The sequence below is a fragment of the Nuphar pumila genome, chromosome 3 (genome assembly GCF_984573655.1).
Source record: "Nuphar pumila chromosome 3, dmNupPumi1.hap1.1, whole genome shotgun sequence".
Taxonomy (NCBI): Eukaryota; Viridiplantae; Streptophyta; class Magnoliopsida; order Nymphaeales; family Nymphaeaceae; genus Nuphar; species Nuphar pumila.
In genome coordinates, this window is record NC_143251.1 from 113721830 (window position 1) to 113747639 (window position 25810).

General features: G+C 38.1%; 1 protein-coding gene across 1 annotated transcript; it reads left to right on the plus strand.

Annotated features, from left to right (window-relative positions):
* The first annotated feature begins 3338 nt into the window (after positions 1-3338).
* Positions 3339-13051, plus strand: LOC149843350 (putative inactive cadmium/zinc-transporting ATPase HMA3). The gene is made up of 9 exons (XM_090001793.1): positions 3339-3519; positions 4550-4813; positions 5915-6012; positions 6976-7231; positions 8668-8805; positions 9401-9728; positions 10122-10327; positions 11220-11419; positions 11682-13051. The coding sequence occupies exons 1-9, from the start codon at positions 3339-3341 to the stop codon at positions 12864-12866; spliced, it is 2856 nt and encodes a 951-aa protein (XP_089857919.1). The 3' UTR covers positions 12867-13051.
* Positions 13052-25810: the final 12759 nt, after the last annotated feature.

The following is a 25810-nucleotide window of genomic DNA, read 5'->3' on the forward strand; positions in this document are numbered from 1 at the left end:
CCCCCCCCCCCCCCCGAGCCCACCGCTTCCTGCTCCTTCCCCCAAGTTCCGCCGCCGCTCCGTCTTCTCCAACGACAATGTGGTGGTGGAGGCCGGGGAAGGGGTGGCAGGAAAGACATGATGGATGTCGATGTTGGTCAGAGGAAGAGGAGGGTGGGGAGGCGAACGAAGGGGCGGTGAGGAGACATAGGATGATAGGAAGGAGCGGTGGTGATGGTGGGAGGGAAAAGGGTTACACAGGAGCCTTCTGGTGCAAACCAACGTAGTTTGTTGGTTCCTATACATGAATGAAAATTTACCTACTAAAAACATGCCAAACCTACCCACCACAAGTTTTATTAGATTTTTTATATTTTTTTCAAAATTTTGACCATACAGTGCTTGTTTATATAGGGAATCAATTCTTGGCACATTTGATTTCGAGGCATAGATAGGTTTTTATAAGTTTCAAAAATCAATGGTGTACAATTTTTATAAAATTTATGAGGCTCCAAATGCCATTTTTTCTATCCAATATTCATGATCCAAGTGTTGAATTTTAGTAAATCAATGAACACATCTGCATGGTCAAAATTTTGAAAAAAAATATAGGTTTGACATGTTTTTAGTGGGTAGGTTTTTATTTTTCTATATATATATATATATATATATATATATTCCTGTGTGTGTTTATTTTGGTAGAGGTGATGAGAACTAAGCTGGCACCCTCCTCCTCGTGTGACAAAAAAAAAACAGCCGTCCGTTCCAGGCATGGCTGGTGCTGCGGTGGTAATGAAAAAAGCTAGCACCTCAAAAACAGGGGACTGTTGGGATATGGGAATGTAGTACCGTCCCTAGCTGCAGATAGTGTTGATGTAATGGCCCCCATATGGGTCACGTTGTGCCACCTGCCTGATGCCCTCCCCACTACCAGACAGGTGATAGAGTGTGTCCCACTGCAAATCTTTTACATGGACATAAAGTTAAACTGCCTGGGATTTGTTGTTGGGAGTATGGATTCCCTTTTGGGACGTGTTTGGATCAATGTTGTCAGTAACGGGCCCTGAATCGTTTGGCCACTAATTCAGCTGTATCGGCCAATACTAATACTCAAGTGAATCGTTCTGTAGTGGGCAAAATAAAAAACAAAAAACCAATGTGTCAATCATAATATTAAAAATATTTTTAGTATTTTTTATATTTATTAAAAAATAACACATTCAGGCTTGCAGCGTATCAAAATTTTGCCCTATCGACCGATACTGATATTGATAACATTGGTTTGGATTCACGGAATTTAAAATTTCCGGCCGATTCGGCGTTTGTGTCGCGTGGCGTTTCACGGTGGTGAATTGCTTTTCTCCACCAATTCCACGGAACTTGCAGAAATTTAGAAATGGTATGGATCACTCAAGGCCAAGAGGGAAGCAGTTTTGTGGAAAGTGCCATGACTTAGCTAACAAGCACAAATGATACTGTAGGGGTTGAATGGACATCAGGGAGCCTAGCTACCACTGCTGTTCATCTGAATGACGGACGGTGTTAACTAATAAGGACCACCCTCGCCATCCATCTTTTAGATGGACTGCCACAAATAACTCCAAGATAACCTTCTCCACAGAGGATATATACAACACTCGGCCTGTCCCGCTTGCTATTCATACCCACGGCCACGGGGATGGTTCGGAGCATGTAGGCACCGATGTTGGCACTCTCGGATATCCACCGACACTCTCGCTTGATCCAATTGGATCTTACCTGTTTTGATTGGATATGGACACTAATTGGATCCGATCATTGTTTATCCAGATAAGTGGGATGATTTGAGATATCGTGTTATGGAGTGCAATACAATTTTTCCACTTCCCAGCTGATTCTCACATCGTTGGTTCACTGGAGCACGTTAGGGTAATAGTTGGACATTTGTCTGAATGAACAAGGGCAGATTCGGGTAAGAAACGGCAAAAAGATGGCCACTCAAGTCTTTAGGACCGTTACGGACACAAACCACGCCAAAGGCACTTCACGTTTCCCTGCACACCGCTGTTAAAGCCGGGGCCCCTAGGGCAGATATTGGATTACCAAAACACCCTAAACTTTTCTCTCAATGACTCAAATCCACCCTCTTTTTCCAAAACCAGGATAGATATTTGGGATGTTCTTTATAAGTGGCTGGATTGACAGGCCATTGAGACTTTTGCCACAGGTAACTGCATTTGGAACATGAACAAGTTCATGAACTCCATGGTCTCCATGACTACCAACACTGCAAGGTTTCAGGTAGCCATGAACTTGGGCTAGCTAATGGTGCCAACCAAAAACTGTTAGGCCCCAAGAGATGGAGGAAACAATAAGCCCCACAGCTCCTTTCTCTAATAGTCATGTTCTTGCTTCTTATTTGTCTATAGACCCCTTTCTGAAAATGGTATAAAATTGTAGAATATTTCATGTATGTGAGGACAAATAAGCCAATTTTTAAAATTGGTGCATGCAGTAGTTCCAAGCAAACCTAGTGTTTTCTTTGGGAAGGTATGGTGCTGCCTTTCATAAAGCAAGGATACTCTGGTATTGGCTTAAAACTGCTTTTCACTTATTCCTTTAGTTTGAAGTCACTGTTAGGATCACACTATTGGCCTATTTACTGAAGAACATGTTCATTTGATCTGGAATCTGAATGAAATCACTTGGGTTCTTCATTCCACTGTAGCACTTTCTCAATCTTGTCGACCTAATATAAAAGAAGAGGCCCGTTAAAGTTGCACCCATTCTCGCAGCTTCATTTATTTATTTCAGTGCCTTTTGATTATGTCACTCAACTAGCTACAGGCCTCTCCAGCACTACAATTAGTGTACCTTTCTCAATGCACGCAGCTTTTGGTTTTGATGGATTCTCTTTTGGTGCTTTTTGTTTCAATGATTTTTGCATGATTGTGCTTTTTTTTTTCTCTTTTATTGGGTAGGCTAGCTGGGAAATTACCTTCTGTGCACCCTCTTGGTTAAGATAGTGCTGCTGAATTGACCAGTCCAGTGATAGCGGCAGTACTCCTCTGCTTAGAGTTTTTTCTCTTTTCCTTGGATACTTGAATTCTATTCTGTTGTGTTTTTTCCTTTTTTGAAATGGGTTTTTATGATATATTTCTTTCCCCAGTTGGCCTTTTTTTTTTAAGTTCCATGTGATTTCATTTTATATGTTTCTTTCTGTGCTATGGAGTTAATTACTCCCCTAAGCCCTTTAATGTATGATTAATTATCTCATTCAGCTACATTGCTTTTCTGGTTAATTAGTTTGGGACGGTGGCCTTGAACTAACATTTTTCTTTTCTTTTTTTGCTGTTTTGGTCTTTTTCAGCTTAGGAGAAATGGAGGGGGAGTTACAGAAAAGCTATTTTGAGGTGCTGGGAATATGTTGCCCTTCGGAAATCCCACTCATTGAGAGGATTCTAAATCCTCTTGATGGTGTTCAGAAGGTCTCTGTTAACGTTCCTACGAAAACGGTTATTGTTGTGCACAATAACCTGCTAATCTCTCAAGCTCAGATTGGTATTCTCTCTCTCTCTCTCTCTCTCTCTCTCTCTCTCTCTCTCTCTCTCTCTCTCTCTCTCTCTCTCTCTCTAACTATATATATATATATATATATATATATATATATATATATATATATATATATATAGAATTATAGATATGCTAAATGAGGTTTTCAGAGTTTCCCGTCTTTTTTTCACAATTCTGGCTTCATAGATGTAGTCGATTTACTAGGAATCGAAACTTGGATCATGCCTTTTTGATAAAAAATGATATTTGAAGCCACAAAGATTTACAAAAACTTTGAGCAGTTGATTTTTCAAACCTTGTGAAGCCACAAAGGCTTACACATTTAGCATGCTTTCATCACTATATAGAGGAGTTGGTTTCTCCTAGTGATCCATAAAGTGTGGACAGTACTGATTGTGTATTTTAAGTCATGTTTGGTGAATCATACCCCATGGATGTGTTCAACACGATCCATTTTCTAGGAATCAACTGTTGGATCATGCTTTTTGGATGAATGAACATGATTTTATGAGCTTTAAAATTTTAAAAATTCATAGCCATTGAATTTTGAATCATAATAAGAACCTGCTCACAGGGTAGATGCTTCAAAAGCTGATTCTTACCATGCCATGTAGATCACATCTGTAAGGTCATATTCTAAAAAAGTATCAAAAAATGAAAATTTGAAACTGTCCACAACCTCCTAACCTAGCGTTACCGTTAGGATATACATATTGAACACCCTGAAGGATGCAAACAGGTGGTGTCAACTGTCAAGGTTGACCTGACACTGGATTCGACTTCCAATAAGTGGGTCCAGTTCTGGATCTGGATATCTGACTCAAAACACTTGGTAGAATTCTGCATCCGGATATGATTTAACTGCTCTGATACTGGATTTGACCAGTATAACATCCTGTGTCAGGGTGGTTTTGTCCTTTAAATGATTGAATTTAACATATTAGCACATAAAACATTTGCTTAATTATCCTTATTATACGATTACTGTATTAGGGCTAATCTTTGTGAATCCTATCAGTCAAGGCACTCAATCAGGCCAGGCTTGATGCCAGCATTCGCAACTACGGTGGGAAATCTGGTCTCAACAGCAGAAACTGGCCTAGTTTGTACACTGTGGGTTCGGGCATTCTCCTCATATTGTCATTCTTCAAGAGCTTCTGCAAGCCTTTGCAGTGGCTAGCTCTGGCTGCGGTGGTGGTAGGACTACCACCGGTCCTCTTGAGAAGCTATGCTGCCGTACAACGCCTAGTGCTTGACATTAACATCCTGTTGTTGTTTGCGGGTAATTACTAACTAACCTCCACTCTCTCATGTCCACTTAAGCTTGGCTTAGTCTCAGTTAATTTTGGGAAAACTTTGTCTTAGGGCCTGTTTGTCTCTGGCGAGAATCGCGGTCATGTTTGTATGAAAGTGACCGTTTTCCGCAAGATGTGAAACAAGCACGGCCAGCAGGAAAGCTGTCAGCCCAAGTGCCCTGCCGTGGAACCCTCATGGGATGTGGGGTTTTCTTATGAAAGCCCCCTCCCACCGGGGAAACATTTTTCCATGAGAAAATGTGGGCCTCCTAAGGGGCCCGGTTGTTTCTCAATGGGCGAGCCCCTGTGAAACAAACAGGTTAGTAATTTCTTTACTTTCTTAAATGGTGGCTTAAGTTTCGAAATCCTGACGTCCCATCAACCTGGTGACATCCACAAGCCAACAGGGAAAGTTTCTCTTTGCACCAAGTCTGAACATAGCACCAACGGGGGCTCCGCTTGTCTGGCTGGAGCAGTTAGTGCATGTCACCTTGTGTTGGGGGCGTTGCAAATTCGAATCCCAATGGTATATGATTGTATAACTGGTAGGGGTCTGCTTAACCCCAGCTTTCTCTGTCGAAGAAAAAGAGTCAATATAGTAATAGTCAGTAACAACCATGGAAATTGGACCCTGCTGATGGTCAAACCATATCTCTAGTTGGAAAAGGAATCCAACTTAAAGGGGGCGTTTGCTTGCGCGGACAGCCGTGTCTGTAGGTCGCTGCTGCCCAGGTCCCACGCTCCCAATGCAAATGGTGGATCCTCGGGGTGCCTGAAACACGGCGTTCCGCAGTGTTCCACCCCTCACTCTGGAGCAGTGGAGTCTGCAAGACTGCAACACCTGATACAAAAATCAAAAAACAAGGAAAAATAAATTAGAGTAGAACACCTGAGACAAAAACTCAGCTTGTCTAGGACACCTCTGCATCCAGCCAGCAGTGTCCATACCGGATTGTAACACACATTCCTGTCCATGCAATCAAACGCCCCCTAAGAGTTCTAAAACCTTTTATGTTATAATTTGAATTTCAATAGTTAAAAGCAGAGCATTACTTAAAGAATTGAGTTGGTCTTAAATTGTTTACCAGTTGGTGGAGCCATTGGATTGGGAGACTACCAAGAGGCAGGAACGATTGTATTTCTCTTCACGTTTGCTGAATGGCTGGAGTCTAGGGCAAGCGACAAGGTAAGCTAGTCTTCATTTACCGAGTACGAAAATAAAAATGTGAGAACAAGGGAAAACTAATTAAGGGACTGTTTGATTGTGCGTCCGGCTTGTCATCCCTTTTTTTTCAACATTCTTATGCCATCCTATAGTCTTTTGTTAAACAAATCAACAACAAGATCATTTCGGTAATTTTTTATTAAACAAGGGTCAACTGAATGATTTTATGACCCCTTTATGATGATGATGGCACAGTTATATTTTCTTAATTGTAATATACAATGCACATTATGCTGCATAGAAGAAGACAAAGGAGACTAAATTTGTATATGGAATGGAACAAACAAGCAGAAAGCAGGACACCAGTTTGGATTTTAAGTGTGCTCTAGATAAAGTAAATTATGAGTTTCTTAGATCTCTAGATTTTCTATCACTAGTAAAATATAAAAAGAAAAAAAAACTCATCTATTTTGAATGACAACCAAGTGTATGTTTGACTTAGTTTTTCTTAATAGCAGTAGGAAACCAAAATATTCCTCGAGTTATGAATTTTCATGGATTCCAAACATAACCAAAGAAGCTCTCATGAACTTAGGTGGCTAAGCAACACTTATGGCTAACTGCACCTAATCCCATGAGTTGGTCATCACAATCAATGTTGTCTGTATCGGTGTCGGTCCCGAAATGTTAGGCCACCGATTCAGCTGTATCCTCCCGATACTCAAGTGAATCGTTCTTATCGGCCAGAAAATAATAAAAAAATATTATGTGTTAATCTTAACATAGCACGTATTAAAACCATTAAAATAATACTAAAAATTAAATTTTAGTATTTTTTGCATTTATTGAAAAATGGCCGATTCAGGAGTGATACTGATAACATTGATCACAATGACTCAATTTGGTTCAAGCCTTCCAAGTCCTTAGCTCACCATTGCAAGTGTCAAAGTTCACAGGCCCTGTTCCTCCAAATCCAATTTGCAGGCACGAGACATGATGTCAAACCTCATGAAGGAGATGCCTCAGAAGGCCACCATTGCAGAGACCGGCTCGGTCGTTCACCCCAACCAAGTCATGCTCAACACCGTGGTCATCGTCAAGGCTGGCGAGGTGATCCCGATTGACGGGATCGTCGTCAATGGGAAGAGTGAGGTTGATGAGAAAAGCTTGACAGGGGAGTCCTTTCCAGTTGAGAAGAGTGTTGGCTCGCTTGTGTGGGCTGGCACAATGAACCTTAATGGTAACTCCTACCTCCTTGGATGTCCTTGGACTTCACTATTTGACCAAAGGTTTTGCCTAATATCAAGTGACTATGGCTTAATGTTAGTATCCCAATCTGACCAAAAAGATGCTAACGTAGATTACATCTATACGGTCATAATTAGAAAAAAAAAAACCTCTGAAAAAGCAATTTTGCATATTTCCTTCCATTGGTATAATATTTCATTTGGATGTTTCTCTCTCTTCAATAAATTGGTTAACTGACCCCTATGTTACTTTTTGTTGCTAAAGTTACTTCTTTGGCTTTAAATGTACTACAACTACAAACAAATGAATTCAATCATTTAAAGAAAATAAATGGCTAGTCTGTTGTTTTGATGTGTCTACCAGAGTAGTAAAGTGATAAGAAAAAGTAAAAGCTGTCATACAAGCAACTTGTTGAAAAGACGAGCACCTATCTGAAAAGTTTTCAGAAGTATGCAGTTAAACATAATGTTGCCCTAATATAGGCTAATATTTGGTGCAATTGAAGGCACAAAATTATTGAGCTGAAAATCGTAGGGTTCAAGCTTTATCAACTAAATCTGGCAACTCAGATGTGTTCAAAATGGTTTCTTTGCTAAGGATCAAACCTTGAGTCATGTTATTTTGATTTAAAAATATGATTTTTTGAGTCATGAAATTTTTGTGCATTGGCAGCCATTAATTTTTTGAGGCCTTAAAAAACTTGAATACATGCCACAATCACATGATTCGAAACTCATTTTGCACTAAACAAACCTTGTATATCAAATTTATAAGGTCCAATCTAAAAAAAAAGCAAAATATATAAAAAGAAGGTGATTTATACTCGATAGTTTGGTGCCTCCAATAGCATCACAATCGGATGATTCAAGAGACAGTCCCTTTAAAACCAAGTATTCAGATTTAAGAAAAAAAGCCTATATATGTATACAACAAAATTGACACTTGGATGGCTTGAACCTACATGCCACAAGGACTATATGGAACACATCCGTATATGTGCGTGTGTTACAACAAAAGCTGTGGCATTAATTGTCTGAGATCTGTCCTTGTTCTCTTCATACCATTTTGGACAGATAAAATGAAGCAGACACAGTTTGACCATCATATGACCCGGACCAAGATCCAACATTATCCAGCCCTTAGTTACGTTTTAGTTGCAAAAATGTTTCAGATTGAAGCTACAATATTGCTGGCAAAAGCCAAATCTAGACGTGGTTAAGGTTGAGATTTTCAGAACCGGGTATAACCGAGGACTTCATGTGGGGAGTCCTCTGCGGCTGTCACAATGATACTCTACTTCATTCTTTGGGATACGTCTTCTTATATGTTGTTCCTAATGAAAAATTGGTACTAGAATGGCGTGTATCGTGTCCTTGTTAAACAATCTGCAGCCACTCATGCCTAATTTGTATAAAAATCTTGGTGCAGGATATATCGATATGAAGACCACTGCACTTGCAGAGGATTCTGCAGTGGCGAAGATGGCAAAGCTGGTGGAGGAGGCACACGAGAACAGATCCAGGACTCAGAGGATCGTTGATGAGTTTGCAAAATACTATACACCAAGTATGCTTGTCTTGTTGTTTGTGCAGGGTGTGTGTGTTGTTGGATAAAAGCTAAGGAAAAACTACTGTATATTCTTAGACAAATTTTATTTCATTTATTTTTGTTGACATATATATATATATATATAGGGTTTATAAACTAGTTGTGTTTAATGTTAGATGTATTCAATTGATTGAAATAACAAAAATATTCTTAAAAGCAATATCATGTTTTGAAAATGCATAATCACCTTTTTGGGCAAAGTGTGTTTTTCTTTTTTAATTTGTAGATAGATAAAAAGTCAAATACCTTTTTCAAAAAAGTAAAAAAATGAACTTTACAAAATTGAATTAAAAGTAAAAGTTACTTTTTTTACCCTAAAAAATTATCATGTGGTTTCAAAAGTGTCATTGCTTTTAAGGGAAATTTGATCATTTCAATCAGTTAAAATGCATAATTCAAAACATTTTTAATTATGTGTTCATTCTTTAATGAACACTTGCCATTTCATAATTTCTAGTTATGGGTGTCATAGATTATTAGTGCGTATAAATGATGCATGTTGCAAAATGAAGATGATTAACCCCAGTGATGTCCTTTCCCTCCTGTTTTGCAGTTGTAGTGATAGCATCAGTTGCCTTAGCAGTTGTGCCAGCAATACTGAGAGTTCATAACTTGCACCACTTGGTGTACCTAAGCCTGGTTGTACTTGTCAGCGCCTGTCCTTGTGCCCTGGTACTCTCCACACCAGTTGCTACAGAATGCACTCTTCGGCGAGCAGCATCGATCGGCCTCCTGATCAAAGGTGGAGATCACCTCGAGTCGCTGGCAAGGGTTAAGGTTATGGCATTCGACAAAACCGGCACATTAACATGCGGCAAATTTGCTGTATCGCACTTCCACACGGCTTCCAATGTTACAACTAGGCAGAAGTTGCTGTATTGGTATGTATGAATAAATCTATGTTTATATGCATATATTAGTATATATGGGGGGGGCATGTTTGGATGCCGCAACCTAGACTTCAAAATTTCCTGGACTTTTTAAGTGTGGTTATCCTGCATGATCTGAAAAAAAAAAAAAGTTAAAAAGGAAAACACACTGTTGATTGATTTAGGCCACTTATCCAGAAAGTGGATGCCTAGTTGATGCACATGCAGAGGTATCAGGATAAAAAGGGGTAATCTGGGATAACATATATCTAGCTTCGTGTAATATCCCAGTTTATCCCTTACATATGGACAAGATGGTGGATTCAAATGACACCCTATATTGTAACAGCTTGATGTTAATTTTTATACTTAGCCTAACAAAAACTGGAAAAAAAAATTGTCCAGGGTTGCAAGTTTGGAGAGCAAATCGAACCATCCAATGGCATCTGCCCTCGTTGACTACAGCAGATTGAATAACATAGAAGCATCTTCAGACACTGTGCAGGATTTTCATATAGTTCCAGGAGAAGGAATTTCTGGGGAAATAGATGGAGATAAAATTTGCATTGGGAACAGAAGGATGGCCCACAAGCTTGGATGTGAAGTTATGGGTAAGTGTAAAATTGAAAATGCCCTAGATCCATGGGGTTTGGCGTAGTGGGATGGGGCCTAGACAGTTCCACGGTCAGCCTAGGTTCAAATCCCATGGACGTCACTCCCCTGCCTACACCGAAGCTTGGGGTCGAGGGGGGTGTAAGCCCTAGGAGTTTTATGCTGCTGACAAGACAGTGACCGTAAGTATATGGCAGGCTGAGCCAGCAGGGGGGGTAGGTCTTTGTGCCGAGGGTGGTTTCTCCAAGTAAAAATAAAAATAAAAAATTGAAAATGCCCTGTTTGCTCTAGTTGACATGACCTCCAATAACTTGGATTTTTTTTTTTTGTGTGTGTGTGTGGTGGGGGTGGGGGGGGGGGGGGGGGGGGGGGGGGGACGACCACTGCAGTGTCCACGTGTAAGCCCCCAACACTGGATCACGCCTCAGCCGAAGGGCACCAATCAGGTGGTTTATCCTTCTAGACAGTCACAATTCAGGATCCCTAGCTTTGCTAAATTCCTTGGAAATCTTATAGGGCTGGTAACGATCCGAACAAGCAACCAATGTTGTAAGCGATGGAAACTTTATTGCTTATAAGCCAAACACTTCGAACATCTAGATTCCTCTATAAAGTATATGTAAATATATTTATTACTAGTAACGGGCGTATATGATCCAAGATGAGCAGAACGAACACTCGTTGTTGGTTTTTGGCTTGGCAAGTGAGCTCTACAAGGAGTTTGTGCCCTTCTCCAACCCACTTCCAGCTTCTTGATGCTAGAGTTGTGTCTCTATGTGGATTGTATTTGTCTCAGTTTTTAAAATTGATCTTTCTTTTTATTTTAGATATTGTTTAGCTTTTCATTTTTTATATTGCATCATAATTAACATACATCTCTCTCTCTCTCAGATGAAGGGGAGGATGAGAAGAAAATGGGAGTAACAATGGGATATGTAATGGTGAATGGAATTCTGGCTGGATGTTTTGGGGTGTGTGATGGGTGCCGGCCTGGAGCAAAGCAAGTCATCCAAGAATTGAAATCAATGGGGATTAAGACGGCAATGCTAACAGGAGATAGCCATGTAGCTGCCATGCATGTGCAAGAACAGGTCTCCCTTGTACCCATTCTCTTGTCCTTTTATTGGCCTTCTTTAGATTTGATCCTAAGACGTACTCTCTGCTTAAGATGTCACAAAGCAAGTAGCAGTTTTTTGGTTTTGTACTTAACAAGGGGAAGCCATAGGGTCCATAAATAAATGGATGGTCAATATTATCCCCATCTTAAGTGGGCACACTATATATCACCTTATGATGCTCTGTAATAATAATTACAATGGATTATTGATTCCTTTCTTAACTCTTTGTGGGCAGTTGGGAAACTCCATAGACTTTGTTCATTCAGAGCTTCTGCCAGAAAAAAAGGTTAGCATAATTGAGGATCTCAAGAAGCAAGGACTAACAGTAATGGTTGGAGATGGCATGAACGATGCACCAGCATTGGCAAGTGCTACAGTCGGGATCGCGATGGGCGTCTCCGGCTCCGCCATCGCCACAGAGACCTCGCACGTTACTTTGATGTCCAATGACATAGGGAAGATTGCCACTGCCATAAAACTTGGCAGAGAAACCCACCTCAAGATCATCCAGAACATAGTGATGTCTGTCGCCACCAAGGCCGCCATCCTCGGTCTCGCATTCGCCGGCCACCCCCGCCTATGGGCTGCTATTCTAGCAGATGTAGGCACTTGTATGCTTGTGATTCTTAACAGCATGCTGCTGTTGAGAGGTCACAACCACATGGGGAAGTGCTCAAAGAAAGGACATAGTTCTCACACACACAAGGCTTGTGCCCCTTGTGGTGAGCATGGCAAGCATGAGCACAAGTCAGTGTGTTCAAAGAAAACACATGGGTCTCACATTCATAGGACTTGTTCCCCTTGTAATGGGCACATCACACTTGATAACAAGTTAGATGGCACATCCACTAGGTCAAGCCGACACTTAGATCAAGGACACGATGGCTGCTTAACCAACTGCCATTCACATAAGGATCCGGTCACACGTGCCATGCAGGAGCACGACTCAGCCCCACACATTGTCACGTGTGAACACCCACATCCCAACGACTGCATGGGAACAAGCAACAATGTTGTCGCATGCGAGAAGGCATGTCAAGAGAAGAGCAAGGATGCAAGTGACCATGTTGTCACGTGCGAGCATGTGCATGAGGAGAAGTTCCCTGGCGCGAGCAACCACCATTACACGTGCGAACATTCACACTCAAGCAAGTGCATGGGCACAAGCAACCATGAAGAGGGAGAGATAAAGGTTCAAATTGATGATGTTGATATGGTGCAAAATGAGCTTATCAAGTGTGAAAGGTCCAACGATGCTTGTAAGTACCAGAGCTCCAGCACAGCTGAGCCCACTTGCACAAAAAATGATGCATGTGAAACGCATAGTAGAAGCACTAGGTGTTGCAGGAGTTTTTGTGGGCCCAGTGATGGCATGTGCATGCATGGTCGACCTTTTTTGACTGAAATAGTGACAGAGTAGTACCTCCATTTTTATGTGACAAGGGAGGAAAAGTGAGGCTGTGCCTTTGAGAGAAAGGTCTCGCTCACATAATAAAGAATTGGAACTATCATATCTGTTGTCTACTTTTTTCTTGCTTATGAAATTGTTGTAACAAAGAGAGGAGGTAATTTCCTTTTTTATTGAGATAAAAAAGCATGTGTCAAGTTTGGTGTCTTTAGAGTTACATCAACAGACCTCTCTCTCTCTCTCTCTCTCTCTCTCTCTCTCTCTCTCTCTCTCTCTCTCTCTCTGTCTATATATATATATATATATATATATATATATATATATATATATATATATATATATATATATATGACAAGTGAACATATTAGGCCTACTTTTCTCGTTCTGCTCCATTAGGCCTCACAGTTTGAAATATTTTATGCTCAATTTAGTGTGAATGGCTTTTAGATCATGTTTTTTCGACAAAAAATATACTTTTATGATATAGAAAAAAACTGATACCTTCATATCCATTAATTTTGGATAACTGAAAAAACTGGTATACAGGTCAGATTCTGGTGATCCAAAACCTGGTTCCCACTAAACCAAACCTATAGATGACATTTATGGTATTATATGTCAGAAAAAATGCCAAAAACTATGATTTTAGAAGGAGCCTAATGGGGGTAGAACGAGAAAGTGGAGTAGAATCAGTGCATTACTCATATGCATTCCTTAGAACCCCTAGGTCTTGTTAGGCTAATTCAAAAATCATAGTTTTAAGTATTTTTTTCTCACATCTAACATTGTAGATGTGATCTATACGTTTTGTTTAGTGGGAACCGGCTTTTGGATCTCCGAAATTTGACCTGTATCAAGGTTTTTATGATGATCCAAAATTAATGGATATGAAGGTACCAGTTTTTTCTTTCTGGTTCAGAAAGATAATTTTTTCATCGAAAAAACATGATCCAATAGTCAATTCTCACTAAATCGAGCATGCTAAACACATCTACCGGTTCAGATTTATCATAAAATACTTAAAACCTATAAGGCAGAACGAGAAATGTGACCTAATATGTTCAGCTCTCTCTCTCTCTCTCTCTCTCTCTCTCTCTATATATATATATATATATATATATATAAACATAATTTTTAGATTGTGTGCTATGGTAGCAAGAAAAAAAAAACACATAAAAAACTGAGAACAAGAATTAATGTGGTTCGGTTCCCCATAAGTGTGGTTCTATGTTTAGGGCAGTACACTAGAGCCCCCCTTTTTGATAGGGGGCAGCCAGTGGATTTCTTGATCTTAATTATTAGTGGATAATGAATTTTGCAAATCACTGTTATGTTTTTTTTCATTTTTAATCTGACCAGTTTCAGAAAAAAAATTGTTTCTCCTAAAATATAAATCCAAAAAATAAAAATATTAGAATGTTTTACACATCCGAAGCTTGATTTTGAAATCTTGTTTTGCTCCATTTGATTCAGTTTTGAAAGCAAAACGTTCATTGCAACAGATTAAAGATTTTTTGTCCTGTCTATAGGACTGTGTTTCGACCAGTTGTTTTGAAAAATTTGAAAACCTGTCCAAAATGACTCAAAATAAATTATACAATTTTTTGGGTGGAAGCCAAAACATAATTGAAAACTCTAGCAAAAGTGTTTTGTCAAAAGAGCTCACAGTAAATCCCAAGAAATTTCCCAAGTTGAGAAAAAAAATTTACAGGTTACAGAATGTCATGTAATTTTTGGACAGAGGTCGGTTACAGAATTTTCATGGACTTATGAAGAATGAGTTTTGGGCTGAAATTTTTGTGGTTTGTTCCTGACAAGTTAGGGCAACTCCATTTAAGTTTTGAAGACCAAAACGATTTTATATGATTTTTAGTCATTTTTTCAAAATCAGGTAAATAGAAATCTGAGTTTCCCAAATAATGTGTGTTAATGCCTAATTGTTTTTCTATATTACTACGCATGATAAGTGATAGTTAAGATATGATTTGCGATATTTTATGCATGTTAACTGAATGTTCTTCATGATGAATCATGTGTGTTAAGAAGTCATGTGTCATATATTCAAATGTATATTATGCATCTTGAGGCGTGATCTTAAGAAAGAATGGAATGCACGTGTGATTTTGTTAAATGAGCATAGTCATGAATAAAATTATTCATTCAACTTTTATGTAAGCGTGTGAGAATGTAAATTGGTGTATGCATAATGACAATAAATGTGGTATGAGCATGAACATAGCGTGAGTGAGCTTGTGTTTGATGAAACCCACGAGTGATTGTTGAGGACCAAAGAAAGAAATGATGTTTTCATGAATAAAAAGACATGCACATAATCACTTAATTGCCTTGAGGAGGCTATGCTCAAAGTTACCCAAAGATGAAGTTTGTACTGTGAATAGTTTGAATGGGTTAAAAATAACCTTGTGTTGTAAAATCTCCCTAAGTGATGTTGGGCTAGGGAGCTCATGTGCTAAGAGCATTTGAAATTAATTTATAAGCTTAAATTTAAATAACACCCAATGACTCATTCAAACTCGAGACTACCTTGAAGAGGATGGTAGTACACTCAACCAGTCGACCGTTGTTGCTTGGAGAGTTAGACATCTCCGTTGGTCCCCAGTCATCAGTTGTAGGGGGCTAGACTATTGTGTGGCTTAAGTGGTAAGTCCCGAATCTCTTTAAACTAGAAATCGATTTTATGTGAACCACTATGAGTTATTTCAGTTATGGACTGTTTCAGTATAAAACACAAAAAAGAGTTGTCAAATTCTTCTAATTAATGGGGCTAATAAATCACATGTCATAAGAGACACCCCCATTGACTTGGCTAATCCAAATAGTGATTAACTTGAAACTTTGTGGCTTGGGCTTCAAATGCAAGTTGCATGATGATTCTTGTTCTCTAGGAAAAGAATCAGCGCCATTATCACATACCCACTTGCAAAAATTAAAACTCTCTCTCTCTCTCTCTCTCTCTCTCTCTCTCTCTCTCTCTCTCCCCACAAAGTTCAAGAACTTAAATGAGCATTAATTGCATAAAAGAAGTTGAAACACAGAAAAAAAGATCAATGGAAAAGCCATTTTGCAGAACTCAACAAACAGTGGTCCTTGAATCTAGACGGTTTGAGTGCGATGCATCATATCCTATGCATATCCCACTGTATTTTTTTTTGAAGGATAATGTATATCCTACTGTAAGGATAAGAAAAATCGCTTCATATGATTCCAAAACAACAGCTAGCAGAGAGAATGACATGAAAAAACAGTGTGCATGAACATACATCAGCAATTTCCAAACATATCCAAGCGTTGGCAAACTCATGTGACCAAGAAAATAACAGAAATCTTGTGGATTGTCATGACATGCCTTCCAAGATAGCCAACATGTCAGAGTATTCGTTGTTTTGTTTAGAATGAAGGAAATTTTTATTAAATAGAGACAGTGATGACAATGATCCGTGGGCGAGCGATCACGCCAAAAGCCTTTCAAAACAAACACCTAGCGCGGGCCATTTGAAGCCAATTAGCACGACCAACAAAGGATGTTTCCACCCATAGGCCACCTTACTAGTTGAACATACTTAGTAGTTATTAGAGGCATCTCCTTCCATGCATGTCTTTGAGTTATGATCTCACCAGAACAAGGAGACAGATGCACATGCATGCATTATTTGTTACAATCCACAATGATGGACAATGTACTAAGGAATGTAACCACAACCCCCAAAATAGTCTTAATGCAATCCACAACCTATTGCACACTGCAGACTATCATCAAAATTGCGCCTTTCAAGGTAGCAACCTGATGCAGGAGCAGGAAAAAGCCAACCAGGTCTAGCAGGGTCGATTTGGATCCATTTTAGTTTTTTTTTATTTTTATTTTTATTTTCATTTGTTATTTGGATCTTTGTATTTCTATATTTGGATATTTTGTGTTCGGGTATTGGATCATTTTGTCTGATCCATATTTTTATAATGATAAGTTTCTCTTTTTTTATAAATTTATTGGAATAGGTAGTTTGTTTGATTTAGAATTTAAGAAAGATAAATATATTTATTGAAATGATATCTTTGTAGTTGAGCAATTGAATTAGATATGAAATCAGTTCATTGTCTTTTCTCTTAATTTCTTACATTTTTTTGTTATTTTGATGCTTTCCTAAATAAAGCTAGATATTGTTAGATATTTCATGGCTTTGGTAGAATTTTTCCATAAATCCAAGATCAGGAAGATCAGGCAATGCCATATATAAAGAAGTCATTTTGTCATGCCAAATAAATCCATTGACAAATGTTATCCTCTTATTTTTTGGCCGTCAAGAGTCAACCATAACTTGGATAAGCAAACTCACGTGGAAGTGAATTGTCCATGATCCAATTCATTGGCTAATTTTGACCTAAACAAAAAACAGTTGGAATGTAAATTTTGGTGAGATAATATTTTTTTGAATTTATAACCCAAAGGAACTGCACCTGGCACAAAGACCTGGTCGCATTGGCTCAGCCTGCCATACCTATGGTCGTCGTGTCGGCAGCATAAAACTCCGAGGCTAGCTAGGACCCCTGCCCCCGGGGCTTATGCTACACATTGGCTTCCGCAGAGGAGCGACACCCATGAGAATCGAACCTTGACTGTGAGTCAAGCATCCAAGTCCCCACCCCACTATGCCAACCCCTCTTGGATCTTTGTTGAGATAATATGCTACCCAGCCTACCATTCATTAACTAGCTCGCACCAATACCAACCAAAACAAAAAATCATAGATTCCCACTAGTGTAAATATCAGTGTTTATTTAATATTAACCAAAGATCAACCACAGATCATATATAATTGTTTGGAATCAACTTTTTTTTTTCCTACCAAGACATTTTGCCGGAAGTCTTGTGAAAAGCCATCTAAATATGCAAATTACTTTACTAAAGAATGCCACTTCTTATTTGACCTTAATGATTACATTCATAGGATCCAATGAAGAAGATAATTTACAACCTGGAAGGGTCTGCTCAATATTCTTTCAGCCAAAAAAAAACGAAAGAATTTGCTCAACAGCGTTGATACTATACATTACACAAACCATTACAAACAGAGGTGTGTGTGAGAGAGAAAGAGAGAGACGATGGTTTTTTCTCTTCTTTAAAAGTGGAATACTTTCAAACATAAAAAAAAAAATAAAGTACATTGGCAAAGCTTTTTTTATGCAAATTCAATAAAAAGAAATTTTATCTCACAAACTCTCTACTTAAGATGAGACATAATTGTTCGAACCACAAAGTACAAACAATAAAGATAAATATACAGAGAAAAAGAACAAACATTCAACCTTTAGCACCAATCAAGTTGAAGCACATAAAACTCAAAGGAATAGTATAAGATTCGTGAACCAAGTCAAATTAGAATATCAGTGACTAGTGACAGGTTGACGGGCATATTAATAGATAACCTTTTAAAGGATAAGTGATGTAAACCAGATGGCCGATTTATGAGAAAATCTAATCAACCTACAAGATTATCTAGAATAAAACTAGAAATTACAAAAAAAAATTGTAAGAAATTAATCAAAAACCAGAAATAAATTGAAGAAAAAATAACAATTCTAAATTTCAATCTCAACCAACCATCAACAATCCCATAACAAGTATTTATAGCATGAAAAGAAAACCCTAATTCTATAATAGATCTTGAATAAGAACTGAATATGAAAGAAAACCTAAAACTAAAATTCAAATCCTAATTAAGTACTATCTATGGATCCAATTGGATCCTACACCCCAAAACCATCACTCGTTCTTCTTATTATTGTTGTTTGTTTGACTTCGATCCAATTTCAAATCCACGACTGATCATCCTCCCCGGGTTGAGAAAGATTCGACTCCGACGAATTGCAGGTGATGGTATCATCACTTCCAAGCATGAGGCCACATAATATATAGATCATCTCCATGAAAATAAATTGTCTCCTCCTCTTACTTTGTATCATTGCCTTTCTCTGCATCCTCGTCACCATGTTCTTCATGCTCAGGCAATTGGACCTACTTGCGGATTGTCGGGCATTGGGCTACCAAGTGTCCAACTCCATCACACCAAAAGCATCTCTGCCCATTATTAGCTTCTCGCATATGAGATCTGGTGTTGTGCGCAGGTCCTAAATCCTCACGACAAGGTGTCTACTTGGAGTCCTTAGTGGCGGCCTAAGCTTCATGTTGGTCCAAATTCGCTCCCCGAGTTGGAAAAGCATACTTAGACCGAGAGGATGACGATGCTCACAAATTATTCCTACCACTGAGCTCTTCCTTGATAGACATCCCATGCTGGGTTGTTTGATCTGCATTCAAAACTACAAGACAAATCATCTCATTATAAATTGCCCTCACAGATATGATGTAGATCGGTCTACCACAACAACACTAGTCTTCATAGGTGAGTTGCTGGAATCTCTACCCGCCAATAATCTGGAACATGCTAAGAAGATCAAATTAGTTTGTACGTATCTATGCATGCATGCATCCAAAATTGCCTCCTAATGTAGGGTTCAAATTAAAGTGAGTTATTAGCCTTATTAAAATTTACATAATAAAAATTCATTATTTAACTTGTGACATTTTAGAGAGATCAAATATCTAAGTTGTGTACAAGTTTTTTCGGTGATGCAAAAATTAATGTTTATAAAATACACTGTTTTTTTACTCAAAAAATATGCTTTTTTAATAAAAAATATTATCCAAGAGTCTATTCTCACTAAATAGATTGTATTGAATATATCTATAAGGTTAGATTAAGTCAAAACAACTTTCAACATGAGATTTCAACTAGATTGTACCTACAATTGACTTACATATCCTATATATGGGTTAAAAATTGGCAATACTAAAAGCACATAACTATTGAGTATAAATCACCTTCTTTTCATATCATACCTTATGGATGCTTATTTAGTAAAAAATAAGTTTTTGATCACGTGACAGTGACATATAATTAAGCAGGTTTTTAGACTTCAAAAATCAGCGGCTCACAATGCACTAAAATTTCATAACTCAAAAAGTCATGGGTTAATGTTTGCTATCTTCATGGGTACGGAATATCTTATTAAAAAGTAATATTTTTAATTTTCTGATGTTTCATTTGACCATCTCGGCATGATCTACATGCTTGCATTAGTAAAAAATGGTGTTTTGATCATGTTATTCAAAAGTGTATGTAAGTTTTTTTAGAGGTTGAAAAATCAATGACCTATAATATACTAAATTTTCAACCTTTATAAAATTGTATTTTTATGTCAAAAAAAATAGCCAAGAGTCTCTTACTATTTTGAACATGCTGAACACAACCATGGGGTTAGATTTGGTCAAACAACCTCGCACTGTGATTTACAGCTAAGGGGTTTCTTACACAACGGTAAAAATCATATTTTTAGATTGTGGTGAGATTGAGTCGATAAAGCCTGAATCTTTGATTTCCAGCTCAAGCGTTTCATGCTTTCAATAGCACCAAATACCCTCCCTCTCTCTATCTCTATATATATAAGCTCATAACAGTGGACGGGCAAATCGTCCACCGTTATCTGATCGTGCGCAGATCAGTGGCAGAATTTTTTTCTTTTTTTTTTTCGTGGAAACAGGAATTGGTGGTGGTTGCAGCTAATTCTCATTTTTTCTGCCCACACATTAGCGGCATTCATGACCGCTGCTAATGGTCCTAATCCAATGCTGGATGCACGTCAGTATTTTTCTTGTCTGACCTTGTTCCTCTCTCTCTCTCTCTCTCTCTCTCTCTCTATTATATATATATATATATATATATATATATATATATATATATATATATATATATATATATATATATATATATATATATATATGTGTGTGTGTGTGTAATGTGCTGGTTCTGCCCACTTTTTCGTTTTGCCCTCATTCTCCTCCTTCAAAATTGTAGTTTTTGGTATTTTTTCTCACATCTTACACCATAGATGTGATCTAAATGTTTTGTTTAGTGGTAACCGGCTTTGGATCACCGGAACTGACATGTATATAGGTTTTTTGGGTGATCCAGAATCAATGGCTATGAAGGCATCCATTTTTTCAGGCTAATAAAAATATATTTTTTTATCAAAAAATATGATCCAATGTCGATTCTCACTAAATTGATCATGCTAAACACATCTAACAGTTAAGATTTATTATAAAACACTTCAAACTATGGAGAAGAATGGGGCAGAACGAGATAATGGGGGGTAGGTGTCTGACCCGTTTTGTACCTACTGCGTGCCTACCGAGCTTGGATTGGGGTTTTCAAACTGTATTTTAAAAATCTGACCCTACAGATGTGTTCTACATGATTGAATTATTAGGAAATCGCACTTGGATCATATTTTTTTGAGAAAAAAATATTTTTTAAGCATTAATTATTTTTAAAAATTGTAAATCATTGATTTTTTTTAATCTTATAAAAACCTAACTTGGTCAGATTTTAGATCACATCTGTATTGGTCAGATTTTAGTAAAAATAGAAACAATCTTTCCAAAGCTCAGTAGGCACAAAAAAGCTTCAGGCACCTCTCTCTCTCTCTCTCTCTCTCTCTCTCTCTCTCTCTCTCTATATATATATATATATATATATATATATATATATATATATATATATATATATATATATATATATATATATATATATATATATATATATATATATATATATATATATATATATTAGTAATGATAGACTCCTTTATTACCGTCATTGGATCTTTAAATATTGCATGTCTTCCATTATTGTTGTTGGAAACTAAAGCAAATGAGAGTGTGAGAGACGGTTTACAAAGCTGAACATTAAATGAGTTACTGATTTTTTGTTGTCTCTTTTTCTCTTTCTCATGCATTCACGAAGGATGGTACTCTTTTGGTATCTCTCTTTCTTTTCATGCTTACATGGATGAAGGGCCATGGATGAAACTACCATGGATAAAAACAAGTGGTCTCAATAGATGGTGCTCTATCATGCATGCTATGTACGAGTTGGGAAAACCCATGCGTACCACATTTTATCTTGCAAAAGGACTGTAAATTTCTATGTAAGCATGCCATGCATATGTCATGGATGAACTGACATTATGTACACGTTGACAAACACAAGTCAGATTTCATGGACAATGTTGTATCATGCATGCTATGTACAGGTTGACAAAACCTATGCCGGCTCCGTTTTATCTTTCTAAAAGACTTCTATGAAAATGTCATTCGTACATACTTGTGTGAGTATATCATACCATGCATCCATGTCAATCATTCACACATTAATGCATGGAGAGAGAAGAGAGAGAGAGAGATATACCAAAAGCCAAAAGCTCATTTAATTTTTTCAATGTTGGAAACCGTCAACAACCTCTCTCAATTTGCCTTTTAGTTTCCAGCAAAATAAAGGAAGACACACAATATTTAACTTTATTTATAACCATTGGATCTTAACAAATCCAATGGTTGTAATCAAGGAGCACCCTAACTATACTAATATTTGGTCATGTTGACCTGGCCATCCTGCTAAATCATGGGTATCACCCAATCTGACCTCACAAGTGAGTTTGCTGTTCATCATGTTTTTTACCTGGAAACTTGTTCATTTGAGCTGTAAAAATTTTCAAACCCGTCTGCCATAGATTTTTCAGGCCATCCAAAAACTCAGACAATCCAAAACCTGTTCTCTAGTCTATGCCTTGGAGAGCAAGTTCTTTTTTTTTTTTTAGGACAGGTAAAAACAGAAAAGATTTTTTAATGCTTTAAAATCAATAATCTTCATAAATATTCAAGCATCCAAAATTTGTATTTTTCGTAGAAAATACATGATCTTAACGGTTGTTTCCTAACAAATTCACCATGATGAACACATCCACATGGGTGAATTTGCAAAAAAGTGATGGAAATGTCCAATTGACACACTCTGCATTTAAATAATAGTTTCACCTTTCAAAGCTTAAGGTGAAAAACAAAAGCACCCAGTGTCGTCTTCCAACATGTTACCACCAACTTGTATAGCAAAAGCAAACTTTGCCTTCTCAATATGTCCATAAAATAACAATATCCTTGCAACAAAAGCGCTTCACAAAGTCGGATACACGACTTTACTAGAATTCTCGGCCACGTTCATGGTGGCTATGATTTTCTGATTTGCCTTTTCAGATTTGTCCAAATACAAACATTGTTTTGCAGGTAAAGTTGGGGAATCAAAATGAAGGGGCAGGTCATGTGAGGTCCACGATATGTCAACAGCAAATTGCTGTGGTCGGCAACCATATCCTCCCCAGATTACAAGTCCCACATTTCATTAATTTGTGGGCACCCCATGATGTGGCAGGCAATGCACCAACGTGTCACGTCCCTGTTTGTCAGTAACCGAGATGCTGCCGCCGACATCCATAGTGACAAGTGTCCGGCGATATTTTGAAAATATCACAAAAAAAATAATAACATTTTGGTGATTGTTTTATTTTTTATTTTGTTTTGTTGATGACAAAGGAAAACCCTCACCGATAATCAGGTCACTTAATGGGCCCGCCTCCCTGCTAGATAAAACTCTAGGTTGTGGCTCAAAATATTGCAACATGTTCAAAAAATATCATTGATATTATCTGTTATATGATCAGGCCTTTGTCAAATGGAAAAATGTTTTTTGTTGATAAAAAACACAAGAAAAATGAAAAAATTTAGTTTATCATGAGAATTTGGCTACTATTGCTTTGCCATTTTGAATTTTTTATTTTTATCACTATGACTATATCTGGTATAAAGCCTGTTCACGAGGACCAATGGGGCTCCCCTTGTCTGGCAGGAGCAGTTAGTGCATGACACCTTGTGTTGGGAGGTTGCAAGTTCGAACCCCATGGTATGGTTGTGGGGTCTGCCTAACCCCAGCTTTCTCTGTTGAAAAAAAAGAAGCTTGTGCACTAGGGCGCACGCACACACACATGAAGACAGGCAGCAGGTGATAAACTAACGATGCAATGCAAATGATGACAATAGGTAACATGGGGAAACCAAAGTTTGATGCTTTTCTAACTAATTTGCACACATAGAACATCACATGCAACGGCCATGATTTTGGTTGCTAACTGTACTTGGCAAAAGATTGCATAAGGCACGTCACCTGTTTGGTAAATGGTGATGGTGGTAGTGGTGGTGATAATGATAATAAATATAGAGAGAGATACTAACATATCAGATTTGATTCATGTCTTACTAAATCTGAGCCAGTTTAGTCAGATTTGGTAAGCCAAATCTAATCGCAACTGGAAGTAGATATAGGTTGGATTTTTTTGCTACCAAATCCAATGGATATATCAAGATTTGACTGAAATCCAATCCAATTACATGTAAGAAAACCAGATTTATTATTAGTCTTTGACCATCCGAATCCAAAGACGTTTAGCCAACATCCAATTAGTCGGATCCGTTATTAACCACATTTAACCCGAATCCCAACTGTTTACAAGAGAAAAATCCATTTGCCAAATATTCAAAAGCAGTCTCAAGTTTCCTGAATAGACGTTTTGGACCCAATTTTTCAATGAAACTGCCAAGGGGCCTCAACCATATTAACTCAAGTGTAAGTTATATATAATTAAACTATTAATCTGCCCCCATGTGTAGTAACGTTGGCAAACAACACTTTTTCAAAATAATGTTAAAACAGATATTTCATATGCAACTTAACCGTGAAAATAACTTAGGTCTACGCCTAATCCCAGCCTGCCTATGAAAAAAATAATAATTTGAGGTCTCTATTTGGCAGGTTCACTGAAAAAATGGGTGTTGAAAGGTCTTTTCAGAAAAACATGTGTCTGTCTTTATATTATCAGGCAAGAGAAGTCCCTTCTGTTGGATTTTTTTTCCCATGGACAGAAAAACCACCCTCAGGATCAGAGATCTATTGGCACTGGCTAAGCCTGCCATACTTATGGTCACTGTCCCGAAGATGTAAACCCGTGGTGCACCCCTTGCCCTTAGGGAGTCGCCAAGCTTCAGCAAAACAAGGAATTATCCCTTGCCCTCATTAACGCAAGAGGCTGACACTCGTGAAAATGGAAACCCTGACCCCCTTGCTAGTGGCCAAGGCCACGTCCACTGCACCAAACCCCTTGGGCTTCTTCTGATGGATTTGTTCCATGATTCATGCATGTGTATCCGATGAGAGAGAGATCAGAATGGAGTTCACAGTGGCTGCTTTTCAGCAAGCCTGTGACCGTGCATTCTCAAGCAAAGAAATCTAAAACATGAGTTTTCAATTATTCAATATGCTTTTGCTGGCTTTCACATAATTATGGCAACTAAAATGTATATGCATATGTTTGTTTATGTATGTGCATGCATGTGCACGGTATGAGAGAGAGACCTAAAAGAAAATACAGCCTTAGGAAAAGCTGAATCACATGTCATGCGGGAGGCACCCCAATATGCTTCTAAACCAAGTTGCACAAGGTGGGGCATAAAAGCAGGGCAACACAACAAAAACTTGAGGTGTGAATAGGCACCAAATTTGGTTATACTTACCATATATTCATCAAGCGTCAGCCCCAGCACCGTAAATACCATGATAAAAATCAAAAGGAACAAAGTGGTCATGCTTTCAGCTCTCCCTAAATAAGAAGAATAACCCCTATTCTTCTACATATGTCATATATTAAAAAAAGAAAACCAGATAGCAATCTAACAGATTCCTAATCATGGCCAATTTTGTCATTTGCAGCAACTATGAGGCAAGCTATTCTCACAAGCTTTTGTACTAGAATAAAAAAAAAAAAAAACTCAAGGAGTTGCCCAAGCCTGTGAAGGCAGGAGACTCATCTCTTTCTTCATTTCCATTAATGGAAGATAGGGGACTGCATATATTATGCTGGGCCACCACATATACCCAATAAAAGGAAAGTTTTCCTAGAGCATGGATGTTAAAGTTCTGCAACTGTGTGTGACA